At 52.4% G+C, this 22,696-nt stretch overlaps 4 protein-coding genes across 4 annotated transcripts; 1 reads left to right on the forward strand and 3 right to left on the reverse strand.

The window, feature by feature from the left end:
- Positions 1–774: 774 nt before the first annotated feature.
- POLDIP2 (DNA polymerase delta interacting protein 2) lies at positions 775–9,849 on the reverse strand. The gene is made up of 11 exons (XM_059379128.1): positions 9,609–9,849; positions 7,939–8,020; positions 6,152–6,249; positions 5,363–5,459; positions 5,119–5,194; positions 4,773–4,880; positions 4,180–4,316; positions 3,367–3,393; positions 3,064–3,189; positions 1,772–1,851; positions 775–1,237 (listed from the first exon to the last, which is right to left on the reverse strand). Exons 1-11 carry the CDS (start codon positions 9,767–9,769, stop codon positions 1,123–1,125), a joined length of 1,107 nt encoding a protein of 368 aa, XP_059235111.1. The 5' UTR covers positions 9,770–9,849; the 3' UTR covers positions 775–1,122.
- Positions 9,850–9,939: 90 nt separating this feature from the next.
- TMEM199 (transmembrane protein 199) lies at positions 9,940–14,783 on the forward strand. The gene is made up of 6 exons (XM_059379643.1): positions 9,940–10,189; positions 11,655–11,728; positions 12,070–12,159; positions 12,670–12,712; positions 12,922–13,034; positions 13,376–14,783. Exons 1-6 carry the CDS (start codon positions 9,979–9,981, stop codon positions 13,469–13,471), a joined length of 627 nt encoding a protein of 208 aa, XP_059235626.1. The 5' UTR covers positions 9,940–9,978; the 3' UTR covers positions 13,472–14,783.
- A 728-nt stretch (positions 14,784–15,511) lies between these two features.
- On the reverse strand, positions 15,512–18,013 carry SEBOX (SEBOX homeobox; the record flags this gene model as incomplete). The annotated part of the gene is made up of 2 exons (XM_059378568.1): positions 15,512–17,701; positions 17,840–18,013. Coding segments are annotated over 2 exons (555 nt in total), but the record flags the coding sequence as incomplete, so codon positions are not given.
- Positions 18,014–19,675: 1,662 nt separating this feature from the next.
- VTN (vitronectin) lies at positions 19,676–22,647 on the reverse strand. Its single transcript, XM_059379265.1, has 8 exons — positions 22,481–22,647; positions 22,263–22,382; positions 21,866–22,186; positions 21,646–21,785; positions 21,228–21,384; positions 20,872–21,024; positions 20,115–20,459; positions 19,676–19,874 (listed from the first exon to the last, which is right to left on the reverse strand). Exons 1-8 carry the CDS (start codon positions 22,542–22,544, stop codon positions 19,762–19,764), a joined length of 1,413 nt encoding a protein of 470 aa, XP_059235248.1. The 5' UTR covers positions 22,545–22,647; the 3' UTR covers positions 19,676–19,761.
- Positions 22,648–22,696: the final 49 nt, after the last annotated feature.

Genomic DNA, 22,696 nt, shown 5'->3' on the forward strand with positions numbered 1-22,696 from the left:
TGGGGTACAGAGCCGTGCTTGCAGTGACCAGAGTTGGGTCAGCTCACTGTTGTAGACCTAGCTCTTGTTTTCCTCCTGTTCACCACCTTCCTTGCGTTCTGAGTCCGAAATCCTATTGCACTCAGTTGCCCTGCAACCCAGGCTCCCCCTGGTGGAGGATTAAGGACAACACTAATAAGGGCTGGAACTGAGATTTAATATTAAGAATAAAACGACCTCTTTAACAATCACTATGGTAGTAGAGAAGCAGGAATCCCTACGATTCAGGGGGAAATGCAGCACATTTCATCTCTGCTCTTAAGGATCTGTGAGCAGCTCAGAAAGTAGCTTGGCTCAGTTGCCATTCATACATATCTAAAGATTCTCGGCTGAGTTTTTCCATTTGTGGTCTGCAAAGGCCTGACAAACACAGGCTCATGGCTGGCAGGCCTATTATTCCAGGGACCTCACATGGCTTGCCCCACTCCTTCCCAGGACCAAGGAGGCCAGCGATGCCAACGGCTGACCAGTGCGGAGAACTCCGAGCCTGATGGTGGCCTCCTGCTCAGCATTTTGCAGAGGGTAAAGAAAACAAGAGTCCAATCTAGCCCTCACCTCACTGGCTGAGAGGCACCATGACCCTGGGAGATGTTCAGCCAAGTCCGAGCCTCAGGGGAGAAGCATACACTCTTAACAGATGGGGCAGTTTCCTGGAAGGCAAGGACAGCAACCAAGGGCCCCACTCAGTGTCAATGAGGGAGCCTGAGAACCCGGGGGCAGAAATGGCGAGGGTGGCCAAGTGTGCACTGGTTTATTGACCAAACCTCATATTCCAAACAACTTGTGGGACAGGCCAGGAAACCCAGGCCTGTGGCAGCTGAACACAGAATTCCTGGTGGAAAGGTTTACTGGAACACAGTGTAGCCAGGGCTTAACGGGGGAGGCCAGCCTCGGAAGAGTCCTACACAGGTCTTCTGGAGAAAACGATTATACCCACCCGCAGAAAAAGAACCCCCACAACCAAACGGTGCAAATGATAAAAGAGACCCACTGTGGCCCATGGTGGAGAGAGAGTTCTGCAGCAATTATGGGAGAAGAGCTGTTCTTCAGAGGCCAGGCCTAGGTACTCAGGCCTCAGCTGGCCTACCAGTGAAGGCCTGATGGTGGTGTCTTCTCATCTTTATTGCTTTCCAGAGAGAAGGGAGGGATCCGGACATCAAAGTGGGAGCCATCAGGCCTCTCGAAGCGGAACGTGCCCCTGCAGGTCAGAGAGAAGGTAGGTTAGAGGGAGTGACAGCAGAGGCCCTACTGAGGATCACGAGAGCCCTAGGCCCTTGGCTCCAGGACTGAACACAGCAGGATGAGCTCCCCTCAGCCTGGTTCACGTCAAGATAACACTGGTCTACAAACCTGTGAGCCCTTCCTGACCCTACAAGAAAAGAAACACAGCTGCCCTGATTCTGGCCCTTAGATGCACACTCGTAAGCTACCCAACCATACTTTCAGGTTAAGGAGTGAACCACTAGGGGAAAACCAACTACATGGGCAACTCAGTGCCACACCAAACCACCAAACCTCTCAGGCTAAGTCCTCAGTCCATGAAATCACAGGAACTAGAAAACAGAAAAAAATCCAACAAGTCTCCCACAACAATGAATAGCAGAAAAACCCCATCTCGAGATGGAAGCCAGCCCAGAATTAACAGCAAAGTCTGAGCTCCCAAGTTTCTGAGCTGCGGCTGTGTCTGCGGAGTTGGGGCGCCCCGTCTCCCAGCACGTGCTCACCCACTCACCACATGTGCCCGCTGGAAGCTTGCAAGGAGACGTGGCTGCTGTACTGGAACGCAGGCTGCTCCTTCGATAACACAGGTTCCTATAAGGGTTCAGGGAAAATTGGTAAGGCCAGGCCAGCTCCCCATACCCTGGGGTCACATGTCGACTGCCAGTTCATTAGGAGGGTGCCCCTTCTGGCCCCCAATGATGACTGCCTGCCAGTACTCACCCCCCATCCCCAAAACCAGCCACTGACCTGGGTCTTGCATTCTGATTCTGGGAAAGAGAACCTCAGACTTAACATCTGAGGCCACTGGGCAAAGATGCTAGGCAGAGAACCTCCTCTGTAAACAGCCCTTCCAGAGTCCATTCACTAAGTGCATGTGTGCCAGGCGCTGTGGTGGTGCTCTGCAAACCTTGGCTAACTTAAACCTCCCGGGAATTACGAGGTAATAGGTGTGACTCCCATTCAACAGGAAGAAACAGATTTTTTTGTTAAACTGGCCCAATGTGGGGAATAAACCACAAACAGCTGGCATTCAGAGCCAGACTATCTCACTCCAAAGCCCTGGTCTCACTCAGCATCCCACCCTGCATCCCAAGTCCCTGCTCATGGGGAGAAATATACGTTAAATGTGGTCACTGGCCATTTCTCAGGGCTTCATTTCTCAGGAGACAAGGTGGGGTAGTACAGGATTTGCAAAATCCAATCTCTTCGTGGACCAGCAAAGGCAGGTGTATTAAGAGGCAGAGGAGGGGTACCTGGGTGGCTCAGTGGGTTAAGCCTCTGCCTTAAGCCCAGGCCATGATCTCAGGGTCCTGGGATCGAGCCCTGCATCGGGCTCTCTGCTCGGCAGGGAGCCTGCTTCCCCCCTCTCTCTCTGCCTGCCTCTCTGCCTACTTATGATCTCTCTCCCTCTGTCAAATAAAAAAAAAATCTTTAAAAAAAAAAAAAAAAAGGGCAGAGGAAAGACAACCAGAAGCAGAGGCTGGGGCCGGTTAGGGGGAGGAGCCCCACACAGAACGGCACAAAAGCTCTGATGTTGGACTCCCCTGGATTCAAATCCAGGTCCTGCCATTACCAAGCACAGGACCAGGGGCCAGTTACTCACTTCGCAACCTCTCTCTTCAGCTGTGACTCAGGCTGTAAGAAACCATCTCATGGGGTTGTTGTAAGGTGTCACCTAAAGCAGCCCAAGGCATCCCACAATGAGCCTCTGTCCCCAGCCACAGAGGAGAGGAGAGCAGGCACTGAGTCCCCAGGCCTGCCGGGAAGGACCAGAAGCCACATTACTGGCCTGATGACGCTCACCCTTCCCACCACGCCTCGGCCTCGCACTGTCTCCAAGGTGCCAGATAAACTGAATATCCTCCAGTGTCGCTCCCGGAGCTGCACCACGTCACTGTCGAGGTTCTCTAAGCGGATACAGTAGCGCCACTGTGGAGGGCAGAGGACAGAGTTCACAGCTGACAAAGAACAGACCTACCTGCGCTAGCCTACCTGGAATTCTACGAAAGCAAAAGACAACCAAAATGGATATCTGCAGTACACAGACCCCTCTCACCAGAGCCAAACTGTCCCCCTCCCAGCCCATCTACCCAGGTTCACACTCACCCAGTAGACATGGGAATTCTGGGCTTCCTGGGGGGGAAAAAAAAAGAATTTGAGTCCCAGACGGCAGGACCAAGTCTGTTCCAATCAAGAGCTCTCCAACTGAGGAGGTATATTCCAAGAAGGTTGCAGAGACAAAACAATGCTGTGAATGTCTGTGGGATGGTGACTGGACTACAGCCAACAAGCCCCAAAGGAGGCAGCCTCCCCTGGCCTGGTCCCTGGCCTCCTTCCTCCTCCTTGATCACCAACAGAGCTGGGTGCCAATGGACGTCAGCCACAGGGCCCTTCCCCTTCTCACCAGTCTTCTAGCCAGCTGCTGCCCCCCACCCCTGCAATCATGGCTGTCCCAGGCCATGGCCCTCCTCGGCCCTTCCACAGCCCAACACTGTGACAACACTTGATGGGTTCTGTGCTAACCTCTCCCACTACCATGGGCTCCTGAAAGGCAGGGACGGGGTTTCATGTTTACTAGAGGCTCACAGCCAGGCAAGAAAGAGCTCAACAAACATCTGACTAACGCATACCGAGTGTGAACATCAGCCTGTACTGATTTAAACAAGTACGTGTATGTTCTTCATGAACAGGAAGACTTTGAACCAGAAAGAAGAAAGAGTCAGCCTGGAGGACTCTGTCCCAGAACTTGAGGGTCTTGCTGCTCTAGATCCCGAGAGTCTGCCCAGTATGTCCGGCAATTGGAAGCAGAACCACTAGGCACATGGTTTAAATGTGGAACCCACTCCAAAGTCACACTGGGGATACCAGAGAAAATCTGGGGGCCCACCATGAGGGAAGGCACCCAGGCCAGATACACACCCTCATGCCCATGTAGAAGGGGATGACGGTGACACGGATGTTCTCAGTTGTTTCCCGGTGGACATCAGAGAGCTCCAGCCAGGGGTGATTCTTCTCTTGCCAGGCCCGGAGCGTCTCCCGGGCCACAAAAGGGGGTGCTGGGGCAGAGAAGATGAGTTAGTTCCAGGCCAGAGTCCAGGGTGTTCTCCAACTGCCCCTCTTGGGGAAAACTCTTCCAAGTGAGGGCCCAGGGAAATAAGGTACCCAAACTGGAAGCAAAAGCACAGTCTGGAAGAAGGCACAAGGCCACCAAGAATAAGCCCTGAGGCATTATGGGACATCCTGGGAAGAGAAACGGGCTGGGAGTGAGGAGCCCAGATCTTCAGACCCTACTGTAACCCTGACCTTGTGACTCACTAGCAACCTTGAGTCCCTTCTTCTCATCCTTGAGCCTCAGGTTCCATATCTATTAGGAAGAGACAACAGCCATCCGCCTGACAGATCTAATGGGAGGCTAAATAAGTTTGTGGATATACAGTTTTGAAGCTACTTGTGTGATGCCGTCTTTGAAGAAGGGCCCTCCCATTCCAGCTTCCCTTCTTGAGATAGCTCACATTTTGTCTGGTCATACAGAAGAAATCTTTCAAACAGCTCATGCTGGATGGGAACCTGATCTGTGGAGGTATAGGGGAGGATGTCTTCATGGCTGACATAGTCCAGGCCTGGCACAGAGAGGAAAAAGAAACAGTGAAACTCACACAGGAAAAGAGAGGAACAAGACTGAGAAGAAACACAATGCTGGCCTTGTCTCCAAGTGGGACAAGATTGGCACCACTGCTCTCAGCTTCTATAATCCCTCCTAGCAGATTAAAGGACATCGGAAAGGCATCAGAGTCTTCTCACTAAGACACACTAGGCCTCTCACCAACAGGCATACTCAGATACATGTTCACTACTCACCTGGGATGGCATAGAGGGCCCGGCTATCATCATGGTTAGCCAAGAAAGTCACAGCTTCTGTCTGAGATCTCTGAGACTAAGGAAAGAAGCGAGTCAGACTTTCTTAGTCACAATCCAGTCCTGAGAACTTGGGGCCCAGTACTGATCTGGGCTCTCTTTGACCCTTCTCCCTCCCTCTGTCTCCACCAGGTTTAGGCCTTTCCCAGGGAGAGAAACCCCAGGCCCAGCCACCTTGCTTACTTACTATATGTGGACAGTCTCGGGCATCAATCAGCACCTGATAGTAAGTGTGAGTTTTGCCTTTCACCTCCTTAGAGCCATGGCCTGCAGGATTCTCTGCTCTAGAGGGTAGGGGAAGAAGCCCAAGATCACCCCAAGAGAAACAGAAGTGGTGCCTGCCCTAGCTCCCTACCACCTCCTTACCTAAATGGACTAGCTAGTGCCTGATCTGAAGGGGTTTTGGCGTCAGCTGGGTACCTGCTCAGCAACATCCAGGCCCAGCCCCTCCCCAGTCAGAATGTGGAGGACCCATGGCAGAGAGTCTCTATTTGTCTTAGTCTCTGGCTGCTTCTTGGAAGGAGGGGACCACGCTGCGAAAATCAAATTGCTGGTTCTATCCTGAAGCCCTGAGTACCCCCACTCTTCTCACATCCCTGGAGTGGTCTGTGATTATTTAATGGAACTAGGCCTTTTCTTTTTTAATGTACTCTAATGATAAGAGATGGAAAGACAGATTCTAACTGAACATCAGAAAATGAAGGAAATTAGTCCCTCAATGCCTTCTGGGCTACTTATAATGCAAATAGAGAACAGCTTGGGAGGCATCCTGAGGAGGCCTAAAGGGACCCTCTGGCTTCAGACTGTCCCTGGCACTCAGCACTTTTGTCTCCATGGTGTCCAGGAAGTACTCTGGGACTGTTCCAATGGCCCAGGAGGATGTTCAGTTCTCCCCTGGGACCCCAATTATGTACATCAGCCATGAGTCAGGCCTTCTCCTGAGGGGACCCTGAGGCACAGTGACAGGGGTACTTACTTTTCTGGAGCTGTAGAAGCCACATCCCGGTCATACAGTCTGGCCTGCCAGGGAAACAGGACAACACCTCGGTAGCCAAAAACACTATGAAGGAAGAGCTAGGAGGAAAGAGAGCCTCAGTGAGTATGTGATCCACAAGTCTTTTTTTTTCTTTTCTTTTCTTTTTTTAAGATTTTATTTATTTATTTAACAGAGATCACAAGTAGGCAGAGAGGCAGACAGAGAGAGTGGGGGAAGCAGGCTGCCTGCCTAGCAGAGAGCCCAATGCGGGGCTCAATCCCAGGACCCTGGGATCATGACCTGAGCCAAAAGCAGAGGCTTTAACCCACTGAGCCACTCAGGCGCCCCCCACAAGTCAGACCACTAAGCAGCACAGGTAGCTGGCAACCGCAGCACAAGGTCCTGCCGATCTTTCCCTTGACCTCCATGATCCACCCCCACCAGCTTCAGAATACTCTTGTCCCCCCTTCACTGGGCTGACTTCTGCTGATCCCTTAGATGATAGCCTAAAGCTCTAGCAAGACTTCCCTGATCTCCCCTCAACTCAGCACAGTGTATAACCACTGACCCCATAATTCCTTTCTAGACTGCCAACTCTACGAAGGCATTGTTTTTTTTTTTCCTTTTTTTTTTTTTTTAAGATTTTATTTATTTGACAGACAGAGATCACAAGTAGGCAGAGAGGCAGGCAGAGAGAGAGGGGGAAGCAGGCTCCCCGCTGAGCAGAGAGCCCGATTTGGGACTTGATCCCAGGACCCTGAGATCACGACCTAAGCCGAAGGCAGAGGCTTTAACCCACTGAGCCACCCAAGTGCCCCAGGCATTGCTTTTTTTTTTTTTTTTTAATTTTATTTATTTATTTGACAGAGATCACAAGTAGATGGAGAGAGAGGCAGGCAGAGAGAGAGAGAGAGAGAGGGAAGCAGGCTTCCTGCTGAGCAGAGAGCCCGATATGGGACTTGATCCCAGGACCCTGAGATCGTGACCTGAGCCCAAGGCAGCGGCTTAACCCACTGAGCCACCCAGGCGCCCCCAGGCATTGCTTTTTGATTCAGGTCCAACACACAACATCAGGTCTATTGCAGGATGGCAAGAAAAGGGGAGTGGGAAGTCGAATAAACAAAAAGTCCTTACTTACAAGGTGCCTAAAACTATCAGTGCATCTGGCACAAAACTGATACAAAAACTCTGCACCCACAACTTATATTACACTGCAATCAGTTCAACCATGACAAAGTATCAAAGGTTTGCTTTTCTTTCTTTTTTTCTTTCTCTCTCTCTCTCTTGTTTTCTCTTTAGCAAGAGAGGAAGGGGAGAGAAAGGGAAAGGGAGAGAGAGAATCCTAAGCAGGCTTCTCACCCAACAGGTAGCCAGATGCAGGGCTCTATCCCAGGACCCTGGGATCATGACCTGAGCCCAAACCAAGAGTCAGCCACTGAAACTTCTGAGCCTCCCAGATGGCCCCAAAGGTTTCCTTTTCTGAAAGCTCCCTCCACTGGCTTCCTACCTTCCAGAAACTTATAGGACTCTTCAGCAACCTGGCCCTCTCCCCACTTTGGTCCAAATTATCTCTGTCCACACTAACTTGGAAAGGGAACCCACTGACACATGAAAAGGATTCACAACCAGGAAAACAGAAACCGTATCTTAACAAGTTTGTGATTCTGCTCTGGCACAAAACACCAAGGCAGAAAACTGTAACATTCGGGTCTAGGACCAAAACTAACACTTTCAGAAGCAGGACACACCTTGAAAACAAATATAAGATGACCCAGCCCAGCACTCACCTGTCCAGTCTCGTATTTTCCATTCTGTTTTGGCACCTCAAATACACCAACCGTCTCCAAAACTTTGCCCTCTGGTCGGTTCCTGGTTAGGAAAGAAAAGAACAAGCAACTGAAAAGAAAAGCTGAGAAGGAAAGGTACCTACACCATCAGAATAAGCTTCTAGGACACTGGGGGGGCAGGCAGTGAGAGCAGAGAAGGGTCAAAGCAGTGAGGGGGGTGGCAGTGAAGCAGATAAGGGTCCTCCCAAACCACCACTCCAGATTCTGCCTTTCGTCCTTGGAGATCCAGCCACAGGCCCTGCCTCAGTTTCTCTGTTAGGTCTGACTGCTCCCAGATCTCTTCCTCCTCTCTTCAGTCTCAGCATTCCTCATATCATGCCCTTGCACCCTGCTTATTTATACCCCTTGCCTCTGTTTCTTCCCTGACCCATCCTCCTGTCCTCCCACAGCAATTTTTTTTAAAGATTTTATTTATTTATTTGACAGAGAGATCACAAGTAGGTAGAGAGGCAGGCAGAGGGGGGTTGGGAAGCAGGCTCCCTGCTGAGCAGAGAACCTGATGTGGGGCTCGATCCCAGGACCCTGGGATCATGACTTGAGCCAAAGGCAGAGGCTTTAACCCACTGAGCTACCCAGGCGCGCCTCTCCCACAGCATTTTAACCGCCTTTCCCACCTTGCATTTCTGTTGTTTGTGCCCAGCTCTTATCTCCACTAGAGACTTTAGGTTCCCTGAGAGCAATGCCTGTGTCTGATTAGCTGCGTTCCCCCTCAGAGCCCAGTGCGTGAAACATTTGTTTTATAATTCCAGCTCTGTCTACCCTCCCCGCAAAACTTCAGCCTTTACCCTACCCTTGAACAGTTTAGCCATCATCTCCAGATGTCCTACCACACTCACTGCATTGCACCTAGTAGTCTCTCAATCTAGTTTTTGTTCAGACTCACATCACATTTCACAGGGGTCTTACACTGCAAATATTTATCATCTCTCCCCAATACCAGTGTCTGATTTCAGCCACCAAAAAGTCAGCTCTCTCTGGTCTCTCTGGACAGGGCTGCTTTTTCTAGGAGTCCTTCAAAGACCTACTATTCTTAACGTTTTGGGGATGTGAACCTTATGCTTCCTCTCACTTGATCCTCCAGCCCCAAACTGACCTGCCTGCCCCATCGCTAGAGACAATGCTCACACCATTCCCCATGGCCTCAAGCCCCCTCGCCAAGTCACAGAGAAAGAACCAATCTCCCCAAGGTCACGCCAAAACCCGGAACCCACGCAGGGCTCATTCTCAAGAGTCCGGTTTCCCACTTCGAGCATCCTTCTGAGGGAGGCTTTGTCCCAATCCGGGGCTGAGGGTTCAAGTCAGGAGCCCTGGGGTTTAATTAAAAGGCTGCTGTAACAACAGCGCTCGAGATCTCCACTTGGGAAGGTAAAATTCGCTCCGAGAGGGTTACTACTCCCCCTCAGAGCCAGTACTGCGTAACCCAGGGCTCTGGACCGCGCTCCCTTCTCTGCTCCTGGCACACATCCCAGGCAGGGCAGGTCGGCTCCCGGCCGGGACCCTCTCCCGGGTCGAACTTCAATCACCCTCGGCCGGTCCGGCCTCCTGGCCTCCTCCCTGGCCGAAACACGCTCCCTGGGCTCCACGTACGGGCCCCGCGCTCCGTCCCTCACCGGGACGAGAGGTGCCTCCGCGTCGTCGTGGTCGCCGCTGGTGGGAAGGCCCCAGCTCCACCTGCCGAACAGAGCGGCCTCGGCCCTCGGGCCCCGGTTAGCGAGCGGGACCACCAGCGGCTGCCCACCGCCAGGGCTCGCCGGGCCACACAGCCCGCCATGTCCCGCCCGAGCGCCTGCTCGGCTGCTGACACTGGGCCCAACCCGCGGCCGGAGGCGTTCTGCCCCCGCCCCACACTGCCCCGCGCCGCGTCCCCGCCCCCTTGGCCCTCTGCCCCGCCTCATCCCGCCCCGCAACCTCCATGCTCCTTCCGGTGAGCGATGAGCGGAAGTCCCTGCTCCCGGTCACCTGACCCGAGGTCAGCCAGACATGGCGTCTTGCTTGCTGGCCGGTGAGCGACTGGTTCGCGCTTTGGGCCCCGGTGGGGAGCTGGAGCCAGAGCAGCTGCCCCGGAAGCTGCGGGCAGAACTTGAAGCTGCGCTAGGGAAGAAACACAAGGACGGTGATTTTTCCAGTGGCCCCGCGCGCCTGGTTTCCTTCCGACTGATCCGAGATCTGCATCAGTATCTGAGAGAGAGTGGTGAGCTGCAGTCTCCAGCCCGGACTCGCCCCCCTTTTTCCAGAGTCTTTTCCTTCTTGACTCTTTTTTGTTATGAGAGGGGGAAAAAAAATCCATCACTCTTCACCCGCGGAACAGTCATCTAGCTAACCCAAGAGTCACCTCATAAACCGTAGGACAACCCGCTCCCTTAAACAGCTTCCATGAGGATTTCTTGTGGGTGGCAAATTTTACGTGTGCAGTTTCTACTCTCTTGAGAGTCTCTTCTTCAATACCAGCCCCCCTTAGGGCCTCCTGACCTTTGAGGAAGTCCAGTTCTAACCCAGTACACCGCACACAAGTTCAATTTTTTCCTTTTAAGCTACACTGGAAACCAACTTAGGATAGTGAGCTTGTCCTGTTTGGGTATTTGGATTTCTTTTCATCTGATAGCGTCTTTCTCCACCCCCCACCCCCCAACATAGAACGATGGAAAGCTATGTTGAAAGATCTGAACTGGGAGTAGCAGCTGAGTTCTAGTCCTAGCTCTGCAGCAAACTCCCCTTGGAGAAGTCGTTTCTCTTCCTTGGGTCTCAGTTCCCCTCACTGTGAGGGGAGGGACTAGGACAAACTGGCCTGAAAGGTCTTTTGTCAGAATTAACACAGTCTACCCAGAAGTACAAAGGGTAGACTGCTCAACTGCTAGAACTATTAGAACTAAAAAATACCTTTTTGGGGCACCTGGGTGACTTAGTGTGTTGAGCCGCTGCCTTCAGCTCAGGTCATGATCTCAGGGTCCTGGGATCGAGCCCCGCATGGGGCTCTTTGCTCAGCAGGGAGCCTTTTTCCCCTCTCTCTATTCCTGCCTCTCTTCCTACTTGTAATTCTTCTCTCTGTCAAATAAATAAATCTTTAAGAAATAAAAATAAAAAGTACCTTATATATCATCTAGTACACATTTTTTAAGTATTTAACATCACCGTGACTTAAACCTATTTAGGGCAGTTGTATTGTGGCTACAGCGTGACTTAATCTGAACGCAAATATAAGTGGCTTATTGTTAGCTGTGACTTTGGCGAAATAACTGAGAGCTGACACTTAGGTATGCATACCAGGAGATATTTGTGTGGAATTGTCCTCGATTCTTCTCAATTGAAAATGATCTTGGAGATGAATTGAAATAGGGGTGGCCATGTTTTATTTTGGTATTAAAAAATAGAAGGGCCAAACCCTTTTCTTTTTTTTTAAAGATTTTATTTATTTATTTGACAGAGATCACAAGCAGGCAGAGAGGCAGGCAGAGAGAGAGGAGGAAGCAGGCTCCCCGCCAAGCAGAGAGCCCGATGTGGGGCTCGATCCCAGGACCCTGGGATCATGACCTGAGCCGAAGGCAGAGGCTTTAACCCACTGAGCCACCCAGACGCCCCTGGCCAGACCCTTTTCTGATCTTAATCCTTCAATCTCAATTCTATGCATCATTATGTTTGTAAAAATCTTTTCTTCCCAGGTTCCACACTATACCTTCATGAGCTCCTAGAAGGCAGTGAAATCTATCTCCCAGAGGTGGTGAAGCCTCCCAGGGTATGTAACTGATTTATTTGTGGAAGTGGTGTTGGCTGAATTGGACTTATGATACATTCAGATTTATGAATCAACCTCTAAGCTCAAAAATTTGTCTTTTAAATCCTTGAGAGCTGGGATGGGGGAACCAGATATTGTCCTCCCTGCTTGACAGCTTGGAAAACAGATCTGCAAAAAACAAACAAACAAAAAAAAAAAACAGTTTCCAAAGCAGTGGAGGCATAACTAGTACATGGGTCTCTTAGCACCCTTAGGAGTGCTTTGCCTCCTGAAACCAATGATTGTAACATGGCTTTCTAGTAAGCTGGGGATATCCTTCTCATTTGATTTTTCTGCCTCAGAACCCAGAGCTAGTTGCCCGTTTGGAGAAGATTAAGATACAGCTGGCCAATGAGGAATATAAGCGGATCACATACAACGTCACCTGTAAGGTAAGGGCTTGCTCCTCAATACAAGGACTGAGTAGCTTCTGAAAGCAGACCTCTGTGCTGGGAAGAAGTACAGAGGGGAAAAAAAAACATCGTGGAAGCTTGGTTTTTATACTAGTCAGGGTCCGCAGAAGCTCTGTAATTGTTTGTATTGTGGCATACAAACCTAATACAATTCCCAGCTCATTTACTGAGACTCTGGGCTCAGACGGTGACAGATTCTTAAAAGTTGGAGAGGTGGAGTTAGGCCTTGGAGCCTTTCTTCTGATAGGACTCCTATTGTTCTGTGGCATGCTCCCACCCTGGGTACTGGGAACCTATGTCCTTTTTCTGAAATGCTTGATCTGTAGTTCAGGAAAAAATCCATCTGGTTCTGACAACAGAATCCATGGAGAAGGCAGACTTAATATGCTGGGAAATAAAGAGAGCAGAGCCCTGACTGACAAATAGTTACTCTCTGGGCTGCCTCTGAGCTGCATCCATTTGGAATCATTTGTGTTTTCTTTTTCCCAGGATTCAAGACATGGTGGGACTCTTAGTGAACTGGGAAAGCAAGGTGAGAGGTGCTGGGAAATCACACTGCTGAAGCCTGGGACGGGTTGGTCATGGCACTTCTTCCCACCCCAGGGCTCTGGGTTTAAGCCTGAGCTATTCAGGCTTGCCATTTGAAGGAGACCCAGTTGATGGGGGGAGGCACTCCAGAGACAAGAGGGCCTTGTGGAGGATGCTGACATAAACGTTTCTTCCCTGGGTTCTTCCCCAAAGTGAGGTCAGTGAAAGCTCTGGTCATCACCATCTTCAACTTTATTGTCACGGTGGCAGCTGCCTTCGTCTGTACTTACCTTGGAAGCCAGTACATCTTCACAGAAATGGCCTCAGTAAGTAAGCACTGGGCAAGGCAGGGTGTCCCAGGTGGGAGTGTTGGTGGGAGAGAGAGAATGTATGTGAAGGTGCCTTGAACAAGTTTGGCATTAGACAAGCATTTATTTAGTAAACAAGAGGAGCATTTGAACTATCCAGCATTCATGGGAGTACATAATAACCTCAAGAGAATCCAGATTCTCTCTTCTTCCCTTCCCCCAACCTGTGGTCTGGGTTTTCCCCCCCTCTCCAATCCCCCCCCCCCCCCCCGCCTCCCGCCATCTTTACTAGAGGCCCTGGAGGCTGCAGAGCTGGATGCTGGCCTGTATCCCCTAAGCCTGGTTCTTTCTCTCCCCAGCGGGTACTAGCTGCCTTGATCGTGGCCTCTGTGGTGGGCCTGGCCGAGCTTTATGTCATGGTGCGGGCAATGGAAGGCGAGTTGGGAGAGCTTTAACCCGAGAGTTCATCATCAAAGTCTGGAGCCGGTTTTGGGAGACTCCAAGCTCCCAGCTGCCTATCACTGACTCAGTCCACCTGTCAGGCCCTTTGTCTACAGCTCTGGTTAGTCAGAGGGCCAAGCCAAGGCCACATGCTGTTCGTGCCAGAGCCCCAACCTCTGTCAGTTTCCAGAGAGGCAGTAAAGGAGAGTCAGAGGACAACTGAAAAGAACTGGTCTTTCAGTTCCTTCTCCTGAACCCAGTGCCTGTCTGCGTTCTGTAGTCCATCTGGGCCCTCCCAAGGCTGGGTTTTTCCCCATCAGGAGTAAATAGAATCCAGGTCTTCCCAGAAGTGGACCACGCTGCCTTGAACTTCCCCAAGTGTACTAATTGATGGTCCCCCTTGCTCCACACACCCTTGAGGCAGACCTGTAATTTAGATCAGTAACCTCCAAAACAGAAAGGATTGCCTTTCTAGAAGCCAGTTTGTGTCAGAAGAGGAGCTGATCACAGGACATCAAATGAGAGAAAGGTTGGTACAGGATACTGAAATCGGGAGCTAGGCAGCTACCTTTCCAGAATCTTAGTTTCAGTCTTCATCCTCTGCTCACCTTTTTCAGATTTTCTGTGTGTTTCTGCCGGTCTCTACCACTCACCAGCCCTCCTTAAACTGCCCACCTTTCCGTCACCCTTTGCTCTGCCTCTGAAAATGAAAACAATTCAGATGGCAAAATAGTGTGTGTGCTTTTAATTGAAAATCTCTTGTGCTGGTGTGTGTTGGTGGCAAGAGTATTCCTACTGTAGATTGTCTCAGCTAATACAGGGAGACGTTCTTTGTAGATAGGGACTGTTTCCAGATTTGACTGTATATGTGGACATGAATAACCATACACATAAATACATAAACATAACATGTTATGAATATGTGTACATGTTATTGTATGTAAGCCAAATGGAGGTTATTTTATGTAGATTCTTAAAATGTCAGAGTTTGGGGAAGTGTGGAAAGTAGATTGTAAGTGTGCACAGTTGAGCAGTTGCTTTACGTGATTACTCTTGGTCTTCATAACAATCCTGGAGATTGGAAGAGGAAACGGCTTTAGGCCCCTTTTCCCCGAAGACAGAACTGAGGCTGAGAGATCAGTGACCAGCTGTGGTCCTTCCTCTGTGAAATGGAGCCAAAGACTGCTAAGTGGTGTTGAAGTACCCTTGTAATGTTAAACTTCCAAGAACTTAAATTAGTGGTGTACAGATAGAATCTGTGTAAAGGTCCTTAGAAAGTGTCAGTAATAGCTTTTTGTCCAATAAATATTTATTGTATCCATTGTATTCTTACTTCAGATCTTGTCACAACACAGAAGCCCAAAGATTGCTTAGTTCTGATCATTGTTCAGGTTCTGTTCGTATTCTTAGTATATGTGCTGTCGAAGCAAGCACAGTTCAAGGTCTGTTCCTAATGGTATGTCCCTTTCCTTTTGTGCACACTGTGAGCTCCTGTGGCCTTTTTCCAGCCCCCCAGGATACACTTCTGTTCTTGGAAATTATACACTCATGGGGCACCTGGGTGGCTCAGTCAGTTAAGCATCCAACTTGTGATTTTGGTTCAGCCCACAATCTCATGGGTTGTGATATTGAGCCTCGCATTGGGCTCTGAACTCATTGGGACGCCTGCTTGAATATCTGTCCCTCCCTTTCTGTCTCTCTTTAAAATAAATAAATAAATGGGGGGGGTGTTTGTTTTTTTAAAGAAAGAAAGAAATTACACGCTCATTGGTTCAGTAGACATTTGCTTTCCAGGTTTGCTAGTTTCTACTTAATACATAGCCCGTCCCAGCTTCCCCAGTTGGTACATGAGAGAGAGGGAAGGTTTCCTTCCTCTTGTTCCACCACAGATGACTTCATTGAGAAATCTTAGAATTTCTGTTGTTGGTTGAAAGAAATGTCAACAATGTTTCTAGCAACCCAGATCACTTAAGACTGAGTTTAAAAGCTACACTGAATGTTTGTGGAGATTCGTGGCTATCCTACTTGTGCTGAATTCTGCTGGCCAGGTAGCCTGTGGGCCCGCATAGCCTTCAGTGTTCAACCTCCCACCCCCCACCCCAGGTACCTGGATTGAAAGGTTGGAAGGCTTGTAAATGTTAGATGAAGGGCAGGCCCCCTCAAACAGCTTCTAACCCAGAGCGTCATCTCACACTGAGATTGGGTCATTCCACACATACACCCCTTTCACCAGAATGGGGGCCTTACCTGAACCCAAGCCTCTCCTCCCAAGTTTAACAGGCTCTGTAGCCTCGAACACTTATGGAGTGCTCCTTTATGAGCCATGGTACTATGCTAGCTGCTGGAAATCAAGAGGTAAAAGACCTAGTTCCTGCCTAGGAAATCTTCATTGTGCAAAGTTTTCCATGTGCAGGGACAGAGCTGGAGATAGCAGTTGGGTGGCCTGTCCTCTGGGTCTCATCACAGAGAAGAGAACTCTCTGCTCTAGGCCACTTCCTCCCTCTCTTACCACCCACAGTGCGGTCTGGACATAGGGCTTCCCAGGGCAAAAGGGAGTGCTTGGCAGGAGGCCAGGGGAACAAGAAGTTTGGGGTCTTCCCAGTTTCTCCTCATCTGCCGTATGGAGAGGGAAGGTTGAATTGAGAGCTTTTACAATGCATCAACCAGACGAAGCCCTTCACTTAACATTATTGCTTCTCGTTCCCCCAAATTGAGAGAAGACAAGTATTATCACCTCCCATTTTGCAGGCTCAGAGACTTTCAGAGAATTGCAAGGTTACATAGCAGAGTCAGGATTTGAATCCAGCCCAGACTGATGGCAAACTTGTGCTTTTCTGGAGCAGAGCAGCTCCAGGAGTAGAGGCAGCTGGAGCGTCCTGGAAGCAGTGGGAGCGGGAGCAAAAGGTGCTAGCCGAGGCTCCCATCTCCCTAGGGTCTGTCAGCCAGAGCCCTAAGCCCTTCAATTAACCATTCCTCTACCTAATCCCACTGGAAGCCTGGGGAATGTCCCCCACCCAGGACCTGTGTGGAACCTGGCCCTATTTAGGGATTAGGTGATGGAGATACATTTCAAAAGCAAACAGCGCTTGTCCCCATTCGTTTGCAGCACACAACAATCCAGATTAAGGTATAGAGTTTGGGTTTTATTTGGAGATTAGTTGGCATTACAGCTGACGGTGATATGAAAACCCAGTGTTGCCTGCACGCACTCCCCCACCCCCTGCTAAATCTGTCAGGTTGTCTCCACAGCCTCAGGTCACAGGGCAGCCAATCTGATCTTTGTGAAAATTAAATGAACATAAGCCCCGGGCTCCTCTTTCTACTTCATGACTTTAATATCACTTCCTCTTCAGATCCATGGTTCTGATTATTGTGTCCAGGTGGTGGTAGGTCAGAAGAGGGGGCCCTGGTTCCCAGCAGCCTGAAATTAGTCTCAGTGCTCTCCTCGCCTAACTCACTTAGCAGTTAGCCAGCTAATGGCCTGAAAGTGAGGGCCAGCTGCCCATTTTTTGGAGGGAGGAGGTGGTGTCCCCTGGGGCGAGAAGAATTGAGGGCCCTGCCTGGCTCCTGAAAGGTGGAAAACCTAGCCCTTACCTCATCTCTCTGAAGGGACCTCCCGCCATGGCAATGGGCACAGGCTCCAGGAGGGGCAGAGTGCTGGGGAGCAGGAGCCAGGCCCTGGTGACTCTGGGCTGGACAGGATGACAGTCAGAGGGAGGGATGCCTGCACTAACCTTCCTTCCGATAAGAAAACTCCCTTGTGTAAAAGGAGGGGTGAGGGATCCACATCTGATATGTTCAGTCCTAAGGGGCAGGGTGGGCTGTGGAGCCAGAGGAGTGATCTCAAAAGTTCTAGACTTCATTTAGGAGTGGTCCAGGTTGGTGACAATGGCAGAGGTATAGATGAGGTCAGATAAGCTGCCCAATGAGGTCTGGGGAGTGGCTCGCTCTGAAGAAAGGTGGACCCCTGAAGTCCCAGCTGGTCCCCATGGGGCTACAGCTTTAGCCCCTGTCCACCCCTGTCCTGGACCCAAACCAGGAGCTGGGCAGGAAGCATGTCGACCCATTGAGGCACACTGGGGTGTGCTGTTGGAAGGTGGAAGCTGGACTAGTGTTCGGGGCTCCCGGGCCTGCTGGAGGGTGTCCGGAAGAGGACGGGCTCTCTGGGTGTGCTCGGGCCTGGGGCTTAGGCCTCCTGCCTTCCTGTTCTTGATTCTCTTGGCCCGGCGATTCTGGAACCACACCTGATAAGGGAAAAAAGAATCTCTTCTGGCACCAGCTCCCCTCCCCCAGCTACAGGGAAAGCAAAACGTGGAGACAGGATACCCAGAGAAAAGGGACTGTGCTGAAGTACCCCCACCCTCAGAGGGGTCACTGCTCACCTGTATCCTGGCCTCAGGAAGGCAGGTGACCCGAGCCAGGTGCTCGCGCATGCTGATGTCAGGGTAGGGCCATGCTGCAAACACCCGCTCCAGTTCCAGCAGCTGCCCCCTGCTGAAGGTGGTCCGCTTTCTCCGGTGAGAACCCAACCCACTGGTATGGCCTGTGGGCCGGAGTAGGAGTCAAGCCAGGACCCTTTGCAAGAGCCTCCATCCCAGCCTCAAGACCCTCAGCAGACCCTGAAGTCCCTTCACCGCTTCCTCATTTTGACCTTCCCCCAGCCTACCCTTTCCCCAGCAGATCACCTGTTGCGGGTGCATCCGCAGGGCTGGCCATGGAGCTGGCAGAGAATGAGGAGCCAGAAGGCCATGCCAAGGCTGTGCCCACACCACACCCCTCCTCCTGGGGTTTTATCCTGCTCAGAGGACCAGCCCCGCCTCCAGGAGGGGAGAGGTTTCCTGTTCAGCTTGAGAGGAGCAGAGCTGTCCCAGAGGAAAGAAGGGAGGGCAGGGGCCATGTTGGGGCTTGTGTGGGTCTAGGGGCGGGAGGCAAAACTGGTGGCCTCTGCTCCTTAAGGGTTCATGAAGGAAGCCCGTCCAAGACCCCTCCTCACACCGCGGACTCCAACACTCTGTGTCTGAAATCCTGTGCTTTGTGGAAATCTTCCCAGGACACCTTCCAGGAGGCAAAATAAAATCCCTGCCTCTAGGACTCCCGGGGCTTCACCAGGCCCTTCTAGAGCCCTCACTGTGCTGTGCTGGCTGCCTTCAGGGGAGAGCGGGTGGACTCCTGTGCCACAGTGGAAGGCTGGGCAGGATGAAGAGGAAGACTGGGACGGCAGGGGAACTGCAGCCACTCCGCCCCCAGCGGGGCCGGGGAGCAGATGTCACCACCAGCCTGCCCTCAGGTCCACCTCAGAGATTCATCTGCATTCAGCCGTTTCTCCATGGCCCCCTGAAAGCCCAAATGGGCTTCTTGGAGTCCAGGAACCTAGAAGCAGAGGAGGTTCCCCGGAAACAATTGAGGAGTTCTAAGGAGATGTTTGTTTTTATAGAGTATTCATCCTTTTAAGGCTTCTGAACCACTTTCCTTTTCTTTTTAAGATTTTATTTATTTTGACAGAGATCACAAGTAAGCAGAGAGGCAGGCAGAGAGATAGAGAGAGGAGGAAGTGGGCTCCCTCCTGAGCAGAGAGCCCGACTCGGGGCTCAATTCCAGGACCCTGGGATCATGACCTGGGCCAAAGGCAGAGGCTTTAACCCACTGAGCCACCCAGGCGCCCCTGAGCCACTTTTCTAAGAGAAGTGGGTGCATTTGAATACCCTTCTAGTTCTTGCCCTTCCCCCTCCTAACATCAGTGACCCACACCCTAGACTCGACAGGCCTCAAAGAGAGGATCATCCTAGAGGTGCGTTTGGGGGGGGGGGGGGGCACAGCAGCCTCCCAGATCAACCACACTGCAGCTCAGGACAGGCAGAAAAGCTAAACCAGAACCCCACTCCCTCCACCCCTTCTCTCTCTCCAAGACCCTAGTCAACTCCAAGAGGCAAAGCAAGCCCAGGGCTGGGAGGGGCACCGGTGGGCATCATCAGTGGGGTTCAAGTTCCTGCTGATGTTGGTAGGTTGGTAGGGGCTGCTTAGCTCAGGCAGAAGGCTAGCACTCACGAGGCCCTCCCCAGCCCAGAGTTTTTGGGGTTCACAGGGCCTGAGCCCAACGTGGACTGGACACAAGGAGGCTCTCCTCCCCCAAGACATCATGACACTCCAGCCTCCCCTCCTTTCCCAGAGCAAATCCGTGCCTCCTGTCTGTCCACCCCAGTCAGGACAGTAGTCTTAAATTCAGGGTCAGGGGATCTTTATTGGGCTAGATGGAAAAGGTTGAGGAAGGAATAGTGGAGGGCCCAGCTGTGTGGGCTCAAGATTCCTACTGGTGGCCGGGGCCTGAGCAGCCCAACCAGTACTGGGCGATGGAGCGTGGGTAAGGAGGGCTCACTGTGTCCACTCGCCGTGTGCGAAGGTTGACTCGGTAGTACTTGTCTGAAAGAGAGGTTGGGAGAGGGTGTGTGAGACCCAGCCCCACCCTGCCCATCCCTGCCCTGAGAAGGAACATGTGGATGTCTCCTGGAAGGGTAAGTGAACATCCAAAATGCAGCTAAGGACTCCCACCCTGTGTTTCTGGAGTCACCGCCCAAGAGCCATGTTCAGCCCACGGGGGACCAGGGACAGCAGGGAAGACCCAGCTGGGCGAGGAGCTGCAAGGACGGCAGAGACCCCCACCTTGTGAGAAGAAGTAAACACTTTGGATGGGTTCGCAGGTGGCAGGCACAAGCCAGTCCATGTCGTAGTCATAGTTATAGGTGCCCAGGCCGCTCTCCTCACTGGAGAACCAGGACAGCCAGGTTGAACGGGATTGTCGGTGGGGGTTCTGGCTGCGGCCTCGGCCACGGTGACGGTTACGGCGTGAACGGTAGCGCTTACGGTTGCGGCGCTTAGACTTGGCCTTCTTGGCCCAGGATCGGGGAGCTGAGCCCGAGATGTAGATGCGGCCGGCCATGGCCGCGTCCACCTGCGTGGGCACACCGGGCCAGTCCTGGCTGATGAATCGGGGCTGTCCAGCACCACCTGTGGTGGGGGATGGGTTAATGAAAGCCCTGGGGACCTGTAGAGTTCATCTGGTACCCAGCAATAGGCTGTTCCTTTGCCCAAGGACACCGCAAGCTCATGGCAGAGCACAGCACCTGGGCCCTCTGACTCCCTGTCCAGTGCTCTTTCTCCTGGCCTTTCTCCACGACAAGCCTCCCCACTTGCCTCAGTCACAGCCCCTCCTCCTGCCGGCCATGCCCTTGGCTGTGCTAGGCAAAGTCCAGTGTGCGGGGTCCAGGTGGACCTCCCCCCAAAGGTCAACAGAAACAAAGTCTGGCCTGAGCAAACAGCTTTTGACCCATTGCTCCGCTATCACAGCCCCCTCTGGCTGGCAGTGCCCTGGCCCTCCTGGTCCCAGGAGGAGAAAGCGAGACTTGCCCGCCCTCCATACCGGAAGGTCTGTTCCAGAAGAGAAGCTCGAAGATGGTCTCCCAGCTGTCCCTCTGCAGCAAGGCAAAGTGTTCAAACACGGCAGACAGGGAGCTGCCTTCACACTCCTCCTGACTGGGCTGCTGCTGGAATTCATACTCCCAGTACTGTCTCCCTGAGTGAGGAGCCGGGATGGGGGAGGGAGGCCGGGGGTGGGGAGGAAATGTGTGAGCAAGGCTGGAAAGCCAGCCTCAAGGCTGCTGAAGATGGGAGCTCCTGGCAGGGGGTGAGCCTAGTTTGACCTTGCCACTAGAGGAGTGTGGAGGCAAACCGAGACCACCCCACTGCCTGCTCTTTCTCCCACCCCTCCCTTGGTACCCTTGAAGAAGTAGACCCGCTCCCGGCCACTGTAGCTATGAGCAGGGAGAGCCAAGGCTGCATCCACGTTGTCTGGAATGCCCTTGAAGCCTTCAGAGATGTTGCGGGGGAAATCGGGGTCCAGGACACCATCCTCAAAGCGCCAGTACTGATTACCCTAAGGGGTAGAGAAGGAGGAGGGAGTTAGGAGGTAGCTGGTTGGGTACAGGCTGAGTCCTCCACCCAAGGTGCAGCCATCCCAATTCTAAGCTTGTCACCTGGGATCTAGAGCCCTGGGCTTCCCTGTCCTCAAGAGCCCCAGTCACGAACCACAGGCTGGGATCCTGCCTTCTCGCCTGCCCTAGTCCCGGGCACAGCAACCCTCCTCCCCTGCCCAGATTACCCTTGACCCTGACCCTCAGCCTCCAGGGCCTGATACCTTGAAGAGATAGGTCTTCCCCTGACAGTTGATGCGGGTGAAGGCAGCATCAATGGGGCCCTCAATGCCCCAGACATCTTGGATAAGCTTGGGATATCCAGGCCTCACTGCCTCTTCATCCAGCTCATAACAGTACCGCCCTAGAGTGCGGGAGGCTGTGTGAGGGAGGGGAGGTTTCAGGGGCAGACCCCTATCCCCCAAGACGTGCCCCTGGAGTCACCTCGAAAGGCAAAAAGGGAGCCATTCTTGAGGTCAGTGAAGGCATCAAAGGGCTTCCCACTGCATAACTCCTCCTCTGCTGAGGACTCAGGGATGACTTCAGCCTGTCCCTCAGGCCCTGAAGCCTCCTGTCCAGGTCCCGGCGCCTCTTCCTCTGGGCTCAGAATCTGTATCTGGGTGGGAGTCTCTTCAGGCTGGGGCTGCAGGCCAAGGCTCAGCGTGGTGCTCTCTGGCTGTGTGAGGACGCCCGCCGAGGTCCCCTCAGGGTAGTCAAAGGCCCCGTACTCATCTTCTGGCAGAGTGAACACGTCCCCACGAGTCACTGCAGGCAAAGTGGGTGGTGGTGAGTGTCCAGCCGGATAGGGGACCCCAGGCCCACCCAGCCCCTCCAGACACACCTTGGGGTTTGCACTCGGCCACGTAGTCCTCGCAGCAGCTCTGGTAGTAAGAGCAGAGCTCGTCGCACTGACACTTCCTGTCCGCATTGAAGCCCTCAGTGCAGCGGCCTTTGCAGGACTCTGTGGGGGAGGACAGGTCAGTTGGCATGGCCAAGCCCAGACCACCCTTGCCCACCTTTCATTGGCCCCAAAGGCCACCGGTACCCTCTTTCTTGCACCTTGGTCAGCCAGAACAACCCACGCCAGCAGGGTGAGCAGCAGCAAAGGCCTCGGGGAAGCCATAGCAGGCCCCTAGCTTCCAGCCTGGTGAACTGGGCTCTGCGCTCCTGGAGGTCTCCGCTGTGGATGCTTGAGGAAGGGAGGGAAAGGTGGGGACTGGGAGGGAGGGAACCAGAGAAGAAGAGCTGCCTTCTCTTGTTCTGTTTGCTCAGTCT

Source organism: Mustela nigripes, chromosome 16, assembly GCF_022355385.1.
Source record: "Mustela nigripes isolate SB6536 chromosome 16, MUSNIG.SB6536, whole genome shotgun sequence".
NCBI lineage: Eukaryota > Metazoa > Chordata > Mammalia > Carnivora > Mustelidae > Mustela > Mustela nigripes.